At 33.6% G+C, this 20,098-nt stretch overlaps 2 protein-coding genes across 2 annotated transcripts in view; both read right to left on the bottom strand.

Annotated features, from left to right (window-relative positions):
- Window positions 1-865, bottom strand: part of LOC110028723 (MADS-box protein ZMM17-like) — a 3,409-nt gene extending 2,544 nt beyond the window's left edge. The window contains exons 1-2 of the mRNA XM_020730690.1: window positions 775-865; window positions 433-629 (exon numbers count right to left, since the gene is read on the bottom strand). Coding sequence (XP_020586349.1) covers window positions 433-620 — 188 coding nt within the window. The 5' untranslated portion in view covers window positions 621-629; window positions 775-865. The remainder of the gene's footprint in view (window positions 1-432; window positions 630-774) is intronic.
- Window positions 866-4,543: 3,678 nt separating this feature from the next.
- On the bottom strand, window positions 4,544-14,673 carry LOC110028729 (protein PXR1). Its single transcript, XM_020730696.1, has 5 exons — window positions 14,533-14,673; window positions 14,290-14,433; window positions 14,060-14,103; window positions 8,994-9,223; window positions 4,544-4,930 (listed from the first exon to the last, which is right to left on the bottom strand). The coding sequence occupies exons 1-5, from the start codon at window positions 14,588-14,590 to the stop codon at window positions 4,900-4,902; spliced, it is 507 nt and encodes a 168-aa protein (XP_020586355.1). The 5' UTR covers window positions 14,591-14,673; the 3' UTR covers window positions 4,544-4,899.
- Window positions 14,674-20,098: the final 5,425 nt, after the last annotated feature.

The raw sequence follows: 20,098 nt of genomic DNA on the forward strand, positions 1-20,098 counted from the left end.
GCCAACAAAAATGAAAGATTTTTCTTTAGTACTTAACACATCACATTTTTTTTTTATTTTCTTAATATATAAGCAAATATAAATTATAATCGCACAATAAATACACGTCACGTTTTTCTGAAAATAAAAACTAACTAACCACATAACGGTTTTCCTAGCCGCCTAACCACACAACGATTTTCCTGACCGCCTGACCACATGAAAAATGTGCAAAAAAAACATAAACAATTTATGGAGACAACTAGATTAACTCAACAATCTCCTCCTTAAGCTTGTTGTCCTTCACTGACGATTTACACACCAATTTTTTCTCTTATCTCTAAGAACTTAATAAAAGAAATATTTCAACCCAATACAATATTGATCAGCAATTTGCAAACAAGGCCAAAATTGAACTATATAACAATATAGAAAACATAAATAATCACAAACCTTTCACCAGGGCTGTTGTATTGATAGAGCCTGCCACTAGCAGAGAAGATCATAACGCCTACACGGGCATCTGTAAGAACAGCGAGCTCATGAGCTTTCTTCAGAAGCCCTCCTCTTCTCTTGGAGAACGTCACTTGCCTATTGGTAATGCTATCAATCCTCTTTATCTCAATCTTCCCTCTCCCCATACTACTAAGCTGTCAGTGAACAATGTCATTTTAATTGGAAAAATTTACTTAAAAACCCATCTAAATTTCATTTCTACCACCTTCTATTTGTTACCAAGGTCATAGAAGAAATTAGATGAAAGATGGAGGGGGAAGAGTTTACAGTATATCTTACGTTTTCCTTGCTTAGCTTGGTTGAAGAAGATGATGCTGAAAACAGAGAGAGTTGGCTGAAGATCGTTTTTATATAGCAGAGCTGAGATTAATTTGAGGGTTGTATATGAAAATGATATATTTTTATGAAGTAAATGTGCCATAAATTGTTTCCGGACCACAAAAGCTCCTGTCTTTTTCATGGAACCAAATTGAATTGAATAATTAGCGTTGGACTCATGAGTCATAACTAATACTCAGTAATGCTTGCCAGTGTTAACTCAAATGTATCACAGGCTAATTCTTGTGCACTTACATATCCAGCGCCATAATGCTCCTCGTTGATGGGCAGATGTCCAAATACGCAATTTTGAAAAAAGTGACGGGGAAGCACGGAAGAAATCCAATAATCTTTACTATAAACTAACTATACAGATTATCACACGAGGCCATTATAGTAAATTCCTCGAAAATTGAGCATGGTTCTAATGGAGTCGTGACGTTTGTTGCGCATCACATCTGACCGATCCGGCCCCACAGAGCTTATTGACCGCTCCCTTTTTTTCCTTTTTGGTAACTTGCCGCAGGTCCGACGAAAAGTAAAATTTTCCATTTTTGGAAAGAGAAATAGTGCACCGACTGAAAACCTCGTACACAAAAGGCAACGACATTTCGCCACTACTCAATAGTTTAATGGTCACACATGCACTGCGACTGCTCCGCACAGAGCGTGAAAACGACTTTATAGAATATCTTTAAGAAACCGACACATATACATGCCGAGCTATTTATTGTTCATGTGCATCCCCATGTGCTAAGAACTTAGGTTTGGAAGACTTGCATTTGTACCTTTCAATTCTTATATATTTACATATCTTACTTTTAAAGTTTGCATCTACATGCATGCCATCCAATTCACATGTTATATATATATTCCATATGTACCTTTCAATTCTTATATATTTATATATCTAACTTTTAAAGTTTGCATCTACATGCATGCCATCCAATTCACATGTGTTCACATGAATATATATATATATATATATATAGATTACATAAGCATTTCAAGATATATAATAACTCAAAATAAGGATCTACGACAAAACCATCAAAGGACCAGCATATGATTAAGTTAGACATTTTCATGAGTGCTAGTAAATCTTAAGCATAAGACATGTAAAGTAAATTACTAAAAATAATTTAATAGGGTTCCTCCGTCTACATACAACACCACACAAAAAAGGACATAGGACAAGTTATCACATCCAAAATTACAAGTAACCCAAAAAGATATGTCAATCAAAAGTAGTATTTCAAAAATGAACTTGTAGAGAAAGTGCAAAACGGAACTATGTAATCCGTAAGTCCAATTATCCTGAAACTGCACAATCTTCCAATTTGAGCGCAAAATTGTGACAAAATAACAGTCTTGGAGGAGAAACAAAATAGTAATATATATATATAGATGTTTATGCAATCTAAATGTTTCATATCATATCAAAAGTGTTAATTTTTGAAAGAGCGGAATACATCTTTTCTTGCATGGGTAACGTGGTAAGTATGTAAAAAATTGAAGTTCATGTGCCAGATATGTAAATACATAAGAATTGAGGGATATGTATGTGGATCTTCCATTTATATATTATCTTATATATCTAAGAATGGAAATGTATGGTTGACTTTTTAAAATTTAAAAGTGATTTTTTTTAATGTGATATAAAAGATTTGGGTGACGTAAAAGGTAAGACAAATACGGTTTAGATGCTAGATGTATAAATACATAGAAATTGAGTGGTATGTATGCAAATGTCCCCCTTTACATATTTTAATGAAAAACTTTATGAAGGTAGAATTTCAAGTTTTCATTAAATACAAAAATGTGTGAAAGTCAAGTTTTTGAGGAAGTTCTCAACAAACAATTGTAAATAATGTAAGTGATTGTAAGAAATTCTAAAGTTCTAACAATTATCATGACTAAGAGTAGAAATATGGCTCAGGTGGGCAACATCGATCGGTTGTGTCAAACAGGCTTTTGACTATTTTAATTATCATTATTATTTACATGAAATTTTATAATTAGTATTTCATGTAATGCCTAATAGTTATGAATTATTAGGCTTAATTGGTGTAAAGTGGCAGCTAAAATGGTTTTTATTGTTTATTTTTTTATTATTGAGGTACAATTGGTTGAGGAAAGAACACAAATATCTACTAAGGGTGTATTTGGGGCAGTGGTGTGGTGGCAGTATGGTGTCACACCACATTTTTTTATGTTTGGCAAAACTATCTTTTGTCTGCTTATCCAAAAAAATGCAACTGAAAGCTACGTTTTGCAACCTTACCTAACAAATATGGTTGTTGGCTACTAGAAAGCTGCGGTCTGATTTTTTGAAAAAAAAAATGTATTAACCACTATAGCTTTTTGAAAAATTATTTCTTCTTCAAACAACAACAACTGCACCAAACAGAAGCTCAATGGCTATGAATGATAGATTTCCAGTATAAAAATGATTTACTTGTTTGCATTGATTTTGCTCTGAATTCATTGACAAAATTAAATTTTAAGGTGTAGTAGGACGAAAGGGCCAACACAAATGCCGACCAGTAAATAAATTTTTCATGTAGTTGCAATATTACTAAAATGTAAACTTCAATAAGCCTAACTCATTTCCTATGCAACTAGCTACATTCTCTTTATAATTGTATTATGCAGTTAATTATGTAACACAGATCTTGACGCTCAATGGCCTCACATATAACTTGAGTTACTGGTCAAGTGAGAGCATGTGAAATCATACACAATCTCACACATTTTACCAGTAATTCACACAAAATTAATCCATTTTTTTAAAATTATTTATATGTAGTTCAATGGTGATTAACTATATAAAAAACATCTAGTGTATTTTGCAAAAAGCTCATCAACATTTTCATTTTTCTTGTTCATGGATTATATTATTACCAGTTCTTGACCCCTTATAAGGAATCTTAGGGGTGTCCGTGAGATGGCTAATGATGCTAAATTCTTCCCTTGAGTTGGGTCACGGCAATAAACAGATCAACGCCTCTACTCAGTCAGATTGGCATTTGTCTTTGGTCAAGTAAGTGGGTACTTTGATGTCCTACACTCGATGTACCTCTAGCCCCGTTTCTGGGGGGTTGCATTTGGTCAAGTAAATGGGTCATTTGATTTTGTCTTCTGGTCCGTTGGAGTTCCTTGATATTCATGTTTGAACTTTCCTATTGTACGTTTATCAAGAACCAAACTGCTGTTTCTTCTTAGTAATCGATGCCGCCTTTGTCTAAGTTACAATTGCACCAACTCAATGTGAAGGCTATGAACCTTATTCTCCTGCAACTTGGAGCCTCAACCGCCATCATCCCTTCTTGGATCTCCTTCTTCACCCTTCTCATTCAGCCAAATTTCCTGCATGCTTTCCCTTCTTTGCCTGGCAAAAAAATCCACTTGTAATTTATGTAATCAATATTTAATGATTTAATTTTTATATTAACGCATTCGTTCTTTCTTCTAAACAAAATAAAAACTTATAAATATATTATTTTTCATAAACTTTAACTTAAAATTAATTACATAATAATATAACAATAATATACATATACATAATTTCTGTTGCGCCCTCAGAAAACAGACCTGATTGACTAAGTCGGTCATCTTATAAACTTTATTAACATTATACTTTACAGATAATAAATCAAATTGATTAATATATATATGCATAGTTGAAAAAAAAAATTATCTCATCAAATACGCGTATAAATTAATATCTTTTTGACCATATGCAAATATAAAATTAATGGATAAATCTGTAAATGCGTTCCAGAATCCACGTGTCAACAATAGAGTAAAAGAAATGACGCGTTTTCTCCACATTATCCATTATAAAAAAAAATTAAAAATAAATATCGCCACGCGTTAAACACCGCCCAGTTAGCAGAATCCTTTCCCTCAAAGTAAACTCACCTATAAATACAGCAGCGCTCCTTCACCTCCTTCATCTTCATTCATCCAGATATCTCTTACTGTGTCAGCAGAAACACTAAGTTTCCTCTTTCTGTTTCTACAAGCCTACATTCATAGAAATCAGTACAGCTTCCTTTCATTCAGCATGAGTTCATACGTCGATCAGGCTAATGCTAGAGGTAATTCCCTCCATCTGTAGAATAATTTTTAGGAAGATATATGAGTGCTTACCATTCAGTTCTCATAAACTTTCATTTTTTACATATATGGCAACTTATTCATGCATAAAGATATGTAAATACAAGAGAATTTATGCTAAAACATTTTAATCTCCTGCAACAGAAGTATTGATATACGCTGAAGTTTAACTTTAGTTTAATCTCAAACTAATGCAGATTCTTTGGCACCACCGCCTTCATATCCACCTACCGACGGAAAACCAGCTGCTTATGCCGCGCCTCCTCCGCTGGGGTACCCTGTGAACAACAACGGTGATTACCTGCAACAACAAGCTCCAGTCAAGACTAGAAAACGCGGCGATGGCTTCTGGAAAGGATGGTAAATCCTGTCTCAGTTTTTCTTGTAGGGAATTTACATACATATACCACACAATTCTTATCAATTTATATTACTGAAAGCCTAAGCTTTCATATTTACAAACTTAACGCTCAAATCTTTAATCTTTACATCAAAATTGCCGCTTTTACTAACTTTTAAACAGTGAAATGCATCTTTTCACAAAATGTTATAAATGTTATTATTAAATTTTAGGTGTTAGATATGTATTGTCTGGTATGTATGTAAAGTTCCTTTCTTTTCTATTGGCTAATGCTGATGATTCCTGTTTAGTTCGCTCAATGATATTAGTTTTTGTGTTTTGTAGTTGTGCTGCTATGTGCTGCTGCTGTTTGGTGGATATGTGCGTCTGAGTGGGGGCTATGTCAGGATAACTAATAATAAGTAAAGGCGTATTTGATTTTTATTGCAAGTGTGGGATTTTATAGATGCGTTTTAAGCATCTGCTTTGTATTGTTTTTTGTTTCAATGTAATTGTGCTGTAATTAGTTTCTAAATTGTTGAAACGTGTGGGGTAGTTGGGGGAACTAATTGTTACAATTGGTACCTATGGCTTCATACAATGTCTTGTTAATTAATGAAAACAGTTGCCAGTTCTTTTCAGTTTTTAATCAGGGCTTAGATTTGATTTCTCAAATTTTGTTATTGTTTAGTATGCCTAAAGGGATGTTTGATTAAGGTTTCAACGAAGCTAGCTGATGGTTGCTTTTAATCTGAGTGTTTGTTCATCCATTACTATGAGTAAATAAATTTAAGTCTTTTCATGGAATTATTTTTAATAATAATTATATTAAATTTACTACCTTTTCTGAAAAATTGAATGCAAGTATTTTCATGAAATTATTTTTTATAATAATTATTCATATATAAATTAAATGCAAGTATTTTCATACTCAAAAGTGTTAGTTTTAAATAAACTCAATTAATCAAATCACAATTAAGTTCTCAGATGCCTCTCAATACTTCCCTGGTCTGATTATCATGTTATCAGATATGCACCGATAAATTCCTGTTACAACCTCCGGCTTAAAATTAATCAGTATAAGCATAAACGGTGTGACGGTGGAAATTAAATTTATTTTATATTCATTTTTTATCACTATCAACTAATGATCCAAAAAGTAAGTAAAAAAGACATAAAATAAAAGAGATTAAATTAATTATAAATTTACCTTATGTTAATTGTCAACATCTTCAAAAAGCATTTTATCTTCTATTACTCATCCTTTTAATCAAAAGTTTAAACCTAAAATGTTAGTTTGAAATGATAGTGAGAAAGCAAAGTGAAATACTCTAAATTATAGTAAACAATAAAAATGAAAAAATGCATGAATATGATCACACTATTATTTCAAAACATTTCATATGTATATTTATATCATTAATTTGTCTATTATTTTATATAATACAATTATCACAAGATCACCGTCTAAATACAATTATCACAAGATCACCGTCTAAATTTATCACAAGATCACCGTCTAAATAATACAATTATCACAAGATCACCGTCTAAAATCATATCAATTAAAACATTAATATCATTTTTATTCATGTACAAATACCTTAGTGTTCTCACGCAAACACTATAATGAAATAAACTTTATCATAGTCAAGCATGCACATACATATCCAAAGTAAATTTCATCATAATCAAGCATGCACATATATTCACTCAATGAAATTCATATCATTCATGCATATATTTCATTCAAATACATAATACATAATAGTAGTTATCATTAAAAATGTAAAATCATGATAATATGACAAAAAAAAAAGTGCATATATATCAAAATAGAAATTGAGAATTCAATTTATAGGTAGGAATAACAATCAATGTAATTAATTAAGAAGAAACAAAAATGTTACTACATATCAAAAGTAAGAATACTCACCAACTGAGAAGATCTACTAGCGTAACGATACTTTTTTCCAATGAAAACCTATAATCAACGAGTAAAGAATTATTATTAATTTATTATATATTAATCACTTATGAAAAAATTGCATTTTACATTTAATGTATTATATCATTACCTTATTTTTAGATCGAATAATCTATTTATTTAAATAATTATTATTCCTAATTTATGTCAAACTGCTTTAAAAGTACATGCTTAAAACTTTAATCGGCTCAAATTCATCATTCAATCTCCATAGCTTCCTACTATGGGTGTAAACGAGTCCAATCGAGCCCGCTTTCGGCTTGAGCTTAATTAATTTTATCGAGCTCGAGCTCGAGCTCGAGCATAAATCTAAGAGTTTGAGCCGGCTCGCAAGCCGGGTTATTTAATATAAAAGAAAGAAAATGATATTAATTTTAAACAGTTTTATAATAAGTTGACAAATAGAATGAACAAAAGATCTCTTAATATACAATAAAAAATATTATTTTCTTAAAATTTGTAATACCTTAAAGATAATTTTTTTAAATTTACTATATTTTTAGTATATTTTATGAATATATTTTTTTAAACAAGCCGATTCACGAGCTAAGTCGAGTCGGGCCTAGCTTGAGCTTGGCTTGTTAGCTCATCAACATCAGTTCACGAGTCACTTATTGAGTCGAGCTAGAGCCGGCTTGAGTCACTTGCACCCCTACTCCCTAGCTTAATCAATAATAGTAATAACTAAAAATTAATATAACTTATAATAATTATTTAAATAAACACAATTAATAATAAAAAAATAAAACCCATAACACCTACAGCTCAAAATCCCTACTACATGCTTATTCATCTTTTTCTCCTACAATCTAATGCTTAACACATCCTTTTCTTATTTGCTCGCACGCAGCAATACGTGAGTGTTTCTTCCTCTCTACTTCCTTCTCTTAATAGGGCACGACTTTTCTTCCTTTCAGTTAGGTTAGGGTTCAACGATCTCTTTCTTTCAGCTTTGACACCAATCAACTTCGTCCCACGAACTCCTCCATCAAATAGAAAGCATGCAGTACTCGAATGTGACGTCAATGCTTCACGCAATGGCTCCCAATCCTTTCAGAAGCAATTGCTGTCTTCTTGCCCGAGACACAAGTGAGATCCTTCCGCTTCTTCCTTGCTCTTTGCTTCATCCTCTATTTCTCTCGACGCTTCTCTCGCATTATGCTTATTTCCTCCATCTTAATCCCTTCGTCTCTATTTAAATCGTGCGTCGACTCCTTCGCTTCATTTCCAATTCTAGCATACGAAACACTTCGTTCCAGCTTACGAACCGTCGGAACTGAGGATTACAATCTTAAAGGCCTACAAAGGTCATTTACATACATACCATGTAACTTCTATTTACTTACATATCCAACACCTAAACTCTATTTTTTTACATTTATACACCCAAATTTTTCATATCACATCAAAAATATAATTATTTAAACTTTTAAAAGGTATGATACATCTTTTTGTGCATAGGTAAAGTGTCATATATGTAAAAATTGATGTTCAGGTGTTAAATATGTAAATTCGCAAGAATTAAGTGGTGGTATCAGGTATGCATAAATCTTCCTAAAAAATAACTAATATTACTCTTAGTATTTAAGCATTTAAATGCAATCCATAAGAAAAAAAAAATCATGCTGAACATTACAAATTATGCAATAATTCAAGACTTTCGACTGATAATAGATATGGTACCTATCACCTTACAAGTATAGAGAGGTGCAAAGGCCTTTTTGGAATTACTTGTCATGTTTAATCTTCCAGTCATAGGCTGTCCTTGGGGCGCTAGCAATGCCATCATAGTACCAAGGTTGCAGCTTCTGCTTGTTCCAGGCCTTAATGAAGCTCGAGAAAAGATCACGAGCTTCTTCGGATGAGAGGTCGGAGAAATATATTCCTCTTTCTTTCAGCCAGGTTGAGAATTCATTGTTTTTGGAAAAATAGTCTTGATCAGAAATTTCCTTGAACCCCTCCTGTAACATTGAAAAAAATAAGGAAAATATACATACTTACCATACATTTCTTATGTATTCACATATCTAACAAAAAGTTTGATATTTATATTTATAACACTTAGTTATAAACTTATGCAAGGAAAGGTGTATTTCACATTTTAGTAGTTAGTAATAGTACTATGTTTGATGTGATGTTAAAGATTTGTGTGCTATGCATGTAAATATAATACTTTAGGTGTTAAAAATGTAAATATGCAAAAATTGTGTGCTTTTAACGTAAATGACCCAAAAATTAAACTAGCAAAGTCAGCATAGATACATCAACTGGAGAATAATTAGGAACTCGGTAGCACGAAAACGGAGAAACATGAAATGCCTTTTATTCTAAATTTCTCAGAAGAAAAGATTACCTTACATAATCATGATAGATTTTAGAGCATACAATCATGGCGTTTATATACAAAATATGCTCGAAAATGGATGATTAATTATTTGGCTGTTTGAGATATGAAAAGAAACCTAGTATGATGCACAGATGAGTGATGGTAATTGGATGTTTTACATAAAATTTTGAAGGCTGTTGCTTCTAATAATAAATTGAAATGTTTTGCATCTGCAAGGACTCTATGCCTAATCAATTTGCTTATGAAAATCTGCTGTTGAGGTGATACCAATTTGCAAAAGAATATCTTTGGCGTAGTCTTCTTTTTTGTAAAGGTTTTGGATTTACAATTAATTTTAATAAGTTATATATTATTTATCTGGGAAGAATTAACGGTCACACTAGCATTCTTATCACAGAACTTGGGGTGTGTTGTGAAATTTCTTCCCCTTTAACCATCTTGGTTTCGCTCTTGGTGTAGAAGTTTAAATCATGTCATTGAAATCACTCATAAAAAAATTTCAGCTAGAAAGGATATACTTCTGTTAAAAGGGAGCACCATGACTCTAATCAAATTTGCAATTACACTCTTCATCCACCTCATTTTCCTATTTTTGCGTCCTTTACCAGGGGAACCAAAAAATTTATTCAATTAGGAAAAAAAAATATTACAGATGATATCGGTATTCATCTTATTAGTTGGAAAAAAATTTGTAGAGATTAAATAATTTATCAATCTTGAAGTGATCAATCTTGCATCTGTCATTAGTTCTCTACGTCCTAATTTCTATCACCAAAGTGGCTTTTCTTTCCCTTTGAATTGTACAAGGAGTATTAAGGGAAATTGAGCCTAATGAGTTTTGGAGGAAATGTTCCCAAAATTATTCTAGATCGTTCAAATGGATTAGAAAAAAAAATTTAACCCCCCCCCCCCCCCATTAACATTTCTTCGAAGGTCAATAATGGTACCTTAATTAGGATTAAATTGACAGAAGAACCTCTACTAATTAGTTTGGAATCCTAACTGCAGATGTCCTCTTAATCTACCTTTTTTTGTCAAATACTCATTGCTCTTTCTCCGTTATTGGATGATGCCAATCACTTACCCTCTCTTCTCGATCCTATTTCCCATAATGAATCCAATGATAAGCCAAATTGAGTACCCAACAAGGATAACTTCAGTGTGAAATATGTTTTCCTTAATAATGGTGGCATTGGATGGATAAGTTAATGAATTGTTTATGAAGTCTTCCTTGTTAAAGTTGAATTTGGTGCCTTCTAAGAATTGCTACAGGTAATCTTCAATCTGAAACCATCACATCTCTTTCTCAAATGCAACTTAATTTAAGACATTTGGACAAGCATTCAAATATCCAATATTAGTACTACTCAAGATTGCAAATTTTCATCATTTACATCAAGGAGAAAGCGGCAAGTTTCTCATTTAGCCGTCAAATTCAGGATGCTTTCTTCCGCTAGCTTTATGGAATATTTACAACGATAGAAAGGATATAAAGGGACATCGGATAGAGACATTTGGTATAATATCATCTTCTTTTTTCTATTTTGGATTTAATCTAGTGAGAAGGAAAAGATGGACATTATCGAAGATCATTCGAGAATACTTGGGCAACCAAACATTGCTAAGGATCTTATTATCAGAAATATGTAACTCTTTTTTTGCTCCTGTTAACAGGATTTTTATTTTTTTTATTTTTTGTACCAAAACCACAGACATTAAACTACAACTCAGATCACTCCCGGCTACCAAATTATCTAAGAATGCAATAAAATTACCAAATGTTGCAATGTTCAACTTCACCCATTAAAAAATAAGAGCATGGAGAATTCAATTTGCATGCTTAACCTTTGTCTAAAAAAGAGGGAAACCAGACCTGCCAGTACCGTAAAACTGTGTAGGTTGAGGGATTTAAAGTATGGTGACCATCTGAATTACAATTTATCATTCAAAGAAGGTTTCTTGACGTAGAAAATTAAATTTGCTGAACACTAAAAAAAGTTAACAATGGGCGTTGAGATGAAATGTCAACTCACCAGCTAAAAGTTCTCATGCTATGAGTACTTTCACTTAAGAACTAGTTTTTTAAAGGATTGGGAAGTTGAAATATTATGACCTGACCTTGAGTTCTTTCTGGTTATGTCCCTATCGTTCACTAGGGAGCAAAAAGTACCACGCAAACATTGTGTGGGTCTCGGCTCCTTTCCCAGCCGATGGACCCATTGAAAATTTTAAATCAAGCCCAACGTCTTAAGATAGAAAGTCAAAGGGCCCACAGACTCATGATTTTTCTAGCTGTAAGACGGTTGAAAGACTAAAATTTGTAATGCAATTTAAGATGGCATGCAAAATGAAAATAAAAATAAGAAAATCATAATTCATGCTGACTAATGCATAATTTTACCAAAAAATTGCTGCTTTTAATTATATATCAACATTCACTATTCAATTTGTCTACAAGCCTTGGGTCCTACAAAATAAGAATTGTTTCCCAAAACAATGTGGCCGAGGAACGCGGATGTGAAAAAGAATAGGAAAGTGATATGCCTTGGAACCAAAATCAGCGAGCAAACAACGATGAAACGACAATAGATGGGTGGGAAAAAACGCAAACAAGGGTTGCTATTACGAAAATCAAAGGAAAACAAGCAACATACAAGGATGATCTACTTTTCGAGAGATAGATCGTCTCTCCCACAACATTATGACTCTATAGAAAATTATCGGGTTTCCTTGTGCTAGTATTGACCTTCCCGATTTTAGAGTTTCTGTTAAAACCAACTATATAAATAATAACTTGAAATTGAGTATTAAGAAATTTGATAGAAAATGATAGCATGTTTTCGTATGATATGCATAGTTGATATTTACCACTCTTGTTGTTTTACAGTATTACATATGCACATAGTGATCGTCCTTATTTGTTGTCCATAATGCATGCCTCATTTACCTTGTCATTTATGTTTTAATAGATAGTTGTTAATTATTGAATTTATCAAACTCACTCTTTGATATTTAGCATAACAGGCTTTCTTCGGTCACCGGCAGGATTGCCTCCAAGAGCACACGCTTTTCAGTTTTAGCTTCCCAATTTTGGTTTTTTTTTCCTCAGTATTTGTTTTAGCTAATGTATTTTTCCTTGTTTGGCCTAGGTATTTTTTATATGTTATCATTTCTATTTTAATTCAGCTAATTTTCTTGTTTCAGTTCAGTTGTATCATTGAAATTTTCAATATTAATAAAATTTATATTTCCTTTTAGTTTATTTACATGCAAGTCTTTCTTTGAAAATACAAAACATGTTCATTTCATTTCATCATGTCTTGTGTTGTCGAAACAAACCGCCTTCCGACCCTAGTGTAGCACTTAATACCCTGCCACAAGGTGATCAATGCTTCGGACATTGTTGATCTCTATTTCAGATGGATAATTTATCTTCATGGTATGACCAAGATTATCAATCCAGCATCAATTCAGATAGGAATGTGAATTTTTTTAGTCATTTTTAAGAACCTCATGAGCACTTAAAGTATTTTGTTATTAAAATATTTTCATATAATCAGAAAAAAGAGCAACGCATATTTTATGATTTATATAACTCAAAATTATTGTGATATAAAAAACTCAAAACCCCTTGCATGCAACCGAGTATCATCAATAAAAAAAATTGATTGTTGATTGTTGACTTAGCTTATTATTTGTGTTAACCTCGCACTTTATTCAATAATAAACACACTGAACAAAAATCTTCAACGCATTAACAAATTTGAGCTCATTCGAGCAATTGCTCCGCAATTAACGAGGCAATCCAAACAAGACCATGCTCATTCGAGTGCAACTTTGTTTAAGCCCTTATGCAAATCGCAAAATTTGATATGAATTTTAATATTATCCTATTTTAATTTAGTTTTTATTTGCTTCATTCAATTAATTTGAAGTTTCCTTGCTTGTCGGACTAGATATCTTTTATATAATAGGTTGTAGACTTACTCTGTAATCAAGATAACAAAAAAATAAAAAAATTCAATCCTTTCATCTCTTTCCTAAAGCCATTAGGGGATTATCTCGGCCAATCTCCTAGTAAGAGTTACCATTGTTGCTTCAAGTAAGTCAAATGCTCTGCCATTGGTACTCCAAATTATGCCTTGAATGCTTTTATAGTAAGCAGAGTGGCCATCTTAGTGTTCTAGTAAGGTTTTTTCATATATTTCATCTACCATCTTGCAGTTTACAGCGACACAAAATTAAGAGATATAACAAACATCAGTAAAGGGGAAAGACAGGTTAGAAAACAATAAGCCAGCACTGTCATGGAAAAATATAAAATTACATGCTCAGCCATTATTCTCTAACCGGAAGCTATGCAACTTATCATTTTCCAAGTACATACAAAAGAATTTGTATTACATATCAATGAAGTGAGAAGATCTGCTATGAAAAATATTTAACTCACCTTAACTGCTCGCTTTTTTTTGTGTTTATGCCTCTCCCTCTTTTCTAGAAAAGTCAAAAGCAGAATCAGCATTTTTTAGGTATTACTCGAGAACTTAAGCAACTACAACCGGCATTGAACTGAAAGAATGAAAGCATCATCACCAATTGATATAAACAGCGAAATTTACTACAAGTAATAGCTTAAAACGGTTAGAAAAACAATCTACAAACACTAGACAGAAAACCTACCTTTTCCTTCTCGTTCTCGGAAATCCGAGTGCTCGCCAGATTTCTTGTCTCTTTTCCTCTTTTTGCGCTCCTGATCGTCATCTTTTCTTGTTTTCTTCTGTTTCTCGTCTCTTTTCTTGAGTTTCCTAACCTTATTCTCGTCATCTGAAAGGAAAACGAATCAAGGGTTTCGAACAGAAAAAAATAAATAAATAAATAAAAATGAACAGAAGATGGATCCTTCGGCTAACCTTTTTCACTTACCTTCGAGCGAGGTTGAAGGAGAAGATCGCCGCTTTCTGGAGTTCCTCTCGCTGCCCATTTCCTTCCGGCGAAGCAGTTCGGATGAAAATCCTCTGCAAGAAGTTTCGATTGGAGGATCGGATAAGTTGAAAAGAGGGTTTTGCCCCCATTTCCAACATAATATTACATTTGGTGTTAAGAGTCTGATAATGAGTTGTCTCGTGGCGAGTCTGCTTCTCCATTATACGTTGGTATTAGTCAGTGTTAAGAATAATGTACCCGTTTGATATGTGGTATCTCATCATTAGACTCCGAATGCATCCAGAATTTTGATGTAATATTTTTTTCATTTTCAATGTCATCAATTTTGGATTAGCTTATAGAGGCTTTGCGTATAGTTTTGGATTAAATCAATGTTTTAAAATTCTAAATTTCTAATATTTGATCTTAAATGTGGTAAAATATTAAATCTTAAGTTCAACCTCCCACTGTCCTCCATTTTTTTCTATTAAACATGATTTTTAAATTGAAAATTATATTTTTTATTTTATCAAATTTTCAATAATTTGATGATGACATATATATATATATATATATATAGATAGATAAACTGGTTACTTTGAGTTTTAAAAACAGAACCAAAAATAAGTTGTTGGAGGCTTGTTTCTAGGCTTGCTACTCATAAATTTTATAGATAATATTTTCTTGGGTCAATAATAAAAAGTAATAGTAGAACAATGTATTTACTTAAATAAAAAAAACTATTTTCGGATAAATTTGTAAATTTTGTCAGAAAATTTACAAATTTGGGAGACTTGAATCAGTTCAATTAAAAAATTAATATGTATTTTAATGGTGGGGTAAAATAGAAAGTTTTTTAGCTTTATGGACTCTTTAGAATAGTTTTCTACTGGCATTGAGTTGCAAACAAGTATGATAGTTTTGTTTGGAAATTACTTTTTAGGGATATTTAGGTAATTAAATAAAATTTTATTTTGGATATATTGAAAATTAACATGCATATCACACAATTTTGACGTATTTATATATGCTTCCCTAAAATTTAACATTCACACTTATATCACTTGCTCGCATATACTTATACTTGAAAATATATGCTTCGCTTTTAAAATATAATTGATACTTAATGAACAAATGTCCATCATTAGGCACAAATCTTGAGGCAATTTTTTAGGAATAAATGTTCAAATTTTGACTAAAAGTCGTTAAGAATTCTAATTTTGATAAACTTACAATCAAACTGACATTGACGATACAGACCCAACGATACTGAAATCGGTTCAACTCAAGTCAAATCAAGCCTCGATCAAGTCATTGGACCATTTTTTTGGAACTTTTCGGGCATAGTTGAATCTGACAAACTTATAGTGGAATCAAGCTTCACGACTTCCAATCAATGAGATATCTTCGAGGCGGCCGATCAAAAGTGAACATCTTCTGCTCCTGTATCCACGCACCATTGTTCGTCTTCCACACCTGCACTGTCGACTATCGTTAAACATCGCTTGTCAGCCAACTCCGACTAACAGCGTTGGTCATCTCCATACTCCACCTCCATCGGCCAACTCCGGCCAAAGCCACCGTCAAACACCGACACTGCCGCCTCCTCCAAGAGCCAACAGCCACCGCCTCCGACAACCACCAGCTGCCGCCAAATCTAGTTGCCCCCTTCTTTAGTCAATTGACTATCATTTGCTCCTTATAGTGAATTCGCTTGTGGAGTGACATTGTGCATTTCAAAATCCCAATGTATGTTCGAAAACTGTAAAGCACTATATGGAGCAATACGTCATCCGAAAGGGTGTAACAATGAATTGCAAATACAGTACACTAACAAAGCTTGATGATGATGTAGTAATGCCCCTCGAATATAGCAAGATGATGCTTCTTGAAGGCGGTGTAACAATTCACCCAACATATGGAGCAATAATGCTTCCCGAAGACGGTGCAACAACACACCCAGAAGATGGATTTTCTCTGAATTCCTGAGGCTCTCTCCTTGCAGCCCACCACTACAACATACAAGACCAACCACAAAAATATATGGCTTATTTCTTGTGGAACTATCGACTCCTGCTTCTGCGGCCCGAAGACAACATCATAGCTCTCCGCTACAGCTTATACGATTAACTACAATCTATATAACCCACGACTCACACAACCCTCAATACCTGCACAATAGGAATTATAAAATTTGGAGTCGAACAAAATTGACGCAAAATTGAGGCAAACCCAACAATATTTTGGTCGATTCATCCAATTTGCATCGGATTTGCATTGCAATGGACTTTGATGGTAAAACAAGGGTCTATAATTCAATTTTCGTCAAATTTGCGTCAAAAATTTTTAACGATAACTTTTACTTAAGACTTGCAATCTATGAATTACGCCGCAAAACAGTTTCACAGATTACCGTCGGATTTTGCGTAAAAAATTATCAGACACAATTTTGCGTAACGTTGTGAAAGCCGACGCTAATCCGACACAAACATGCAACCGATAAAAAAAAATTTAAAAGAACTTTTTGATTCATACTACCTACACAAAAATAAAACAAATATTAACAATCACAACAACAAGCAAAATTATTTCACAAATGAATACCAACAATGAAAAAAAAAACATGATGTAACAAATATTCTTCTAAGTTCTCAAAAGTTCAGATTCTACAATGTCATTTGGACATCTCTCTTCAACACTAAAAGAATCAGCCATATATACCTCTTAAAATCATTGATGTAAAAAATAAAAATACAGCCTGAGCAACCACTATCTGCAGCCTTCCAACATTATTCACTGCATCTACTTAACTGTATCAGCTAACCATAGCTTGCCACCTACATTTGTTTAACTAAACACATAACACATTTTTTATCACACAATAAGACTAATTCATAGAAAGAAAGCATATTTGACGAGATTTTTCTGGCATCAAAAGCAAGATAAATAAAACTGAAATAAAATAAAATGAAATCCTGCTTGTATGCATGCCTTCCCAAACATCACATTAGAAACTTTAATTTAAACTTCTAATGAAGTTTAAAGTTCCTTTTTTCAATGGGACTTGTAAGGACAACAACGCATGAACTCAGTTGAAGTTCATCCATTTTTAAGACTTATTTGCATATCTTCCTTCAGAGAGCATGTTATTCTAAAACAAGTTTGAGGACAATTTTTAAACTCAAAAGTTCAAATTCTTACAAAATTTTTACTGGCTAAGCATGGTGGAGTTAAATTTGTCAAACTTAATTTTTCAAAGTTTAACATCAGTAATAACGATTGCCTTGATAAGTAAAGCTCAAGTATATCAAGAGAGAGTGAGAGAAGTGCAAATTTACAAATCCCAAATATTTCCATCCAACTTGAATTCCACTAGTAACATTTTCATTTATATCAAAGTCACTTTGAATAATAGACCCGAGATATCTAAAGTGTTTACAACTTTTAATGATTGATCATCCAAAATGCTTTCTAGTAGGGGACAAATGTAAGATTTTTGGTGGTCTCAGTGAGCTGCGATCCCATCGTTGTCTTCTCAGCTAGCTCTAATGGTAACTGTATCGCGAAAGTTTGTTCACGAAGGTGGGTGTATTGAGAGAAACCAGGAGGGGGAGGGAGATAAGCGAGGTTTCGTCGAAGATTGGCGAAACCGGAAGAGGGGGAAGTCGTAAGAGAGGGTTTCAGAATTAAGTGAAAAGAAATGAGGCTTGAGGAGCGGGAAATGTATATTAGGGCATTAGCGTCGCGTCAGATTATTTGGTGCAATTATCTAACTGCGATTTTTTGTGATGAAATTTGTGTCGAACATAATTCAATGAAATTGAGTACGTGCTTACGTCGACTTCTTTGACTCAAATTCGATACAAATTTCATCCCAATTCAACATTTAGAGTTTAACATTTGTGTCAAAATTTTGCCCCAAATCCGACACAAGTACTAAATACTAGTATTCGACACGAATTAGATGCAAAATCGACGCAAATATCAGATACTAATTTCAAATTTTTCTCTAGTATCGGTTGTTGACATCACTCTTGAATGTCATTTTCTGTCAGTATATATTTGAGTACTACAGGACTGTTTATAGCTTCTTGTAACCTATGACATCCATATGGACCATCCAACATGCGCCTCGAGCACAAAACTAGGGTTGATTTCAATTTAGCCCTACACCACGAGAGAATTCACCGTGCAACAAGGTTAATTCTGAAACAGGACATATTTAATGTCTATCTTGGTGTTTAGAGGACACACCCGCCTATTTGGAACCTTCGATGGCCAATGGGAGTCATCAAACTCTCCGACGCGCATTTTGAAAAAAAAGATGAATTTCAATTCTAACTTGACGTCTGTCAGCACCAAAAATATTGTGGGGTTATGGGGTCATGTATTAATGATGCATGGTTCCTCGCATCTTCTGGATCAATAAAAGCCCTCATACGGACATCCATACCCAAAATTTTGTTTTGAACTTTTCAGGTCGTACTTAGCCCCGGGCAGCGATTTTCGTCTAATACGGTGTACCCTTTGAGAACCCATTTTCACTCTTGGATAGTCTCTGATAATCCAATGATCCATTAAATGCCATCCACGTGAAGCTGGGCATACACGAGAGGCAAATGAGCCAGCCCTTTGAGGCTTGTATGCAAAAGTGCCCATATATCAATTTAGTGCCTCCTAAGAGGTGCTAACTTGCCTATGGGCACTTTTGCACCCATGGCGGGGCTTTTCCGTCAACCTCTCGATTAGCGATCTTTAGTCACTATTTTGGTCTATGGGTGCTCGAGAGCTCTCCACTTCTACGCCACTATAGTCGTCTTTATGCCCAACAAATAAATGGTGTAATCTGAGGGACAGGCACCTTTGTGCCCGTCTGAGCGCAAAAGTGCCCAGTTATTTCTCTCCGTCAAAATCCGCTACATCACGCCTATTAGAAGTCGAATGGAAGGGGACCAATAACAAAAACTTCTGCATGGTCCTTAGGCTTCTTATGGGAAGGATCAAAGCAAATTAAGGGAGGGGTTGCCCATTCTTTTGCAAAAAAAAAATTTTAGCAAGTTGTGTTGAGCAGAAGAATCGGAGCAAAGCCCAATGTACGCAGGAGAAAATTTTGGTTGTTGTGACTAACCAAGCTAAAATGAGTTGGGAAAGCTCATTTTTTAGTGGAGACTCCACTATTTTTAAATTGAGAGGAAGAGATTTTTGGAAGGAGAAAGAGATTTTATGAAGAGAGGAGCTCAAGTGAAGAGAAAATATCTTCTTCTTCTTCCTTCTCATTTCCTTCTTGCTTTCCAGGCTTTTCTTGCTCCCTTATGTTAAAAGTTCTTCTTCGTTCTTTTCTTCTTCTTTTCTCTTATACTTTCTAAAAAGAAGCAAGGCTCGGAAGAGAGCTTGAAAGAGAGGAGAGGGTTTTGGAGAGAATATCAAGAAAAGTAGAACACTTTCTTCTTTTCTTCCTCCCTCCATTTTCTCAAGCAAAAAATAAAAAAATAAAAAATAGAAAATTAGTTTTCTTCATCTTCTTCATCCACTTCCACCTCCAATTTACGAAAGAGGGTGAGAGAGC

This window comes from Phalaenopsis equestris, unplaced genomic scaffold, assembly GCF_001263595.1.
Source record: "Phalaenopsis equestris unplaced genomic scaffold, ASM126359v1 Scaffold000522, whole genome shotgun sequence".
Lineage (NCBI taxonomy): Eukaryota > Viridiplantae > Streptophyta > Magnoliopsida > Asparagales > Orchidaceae > Phalaenopsis > Phalaenopsis equestris.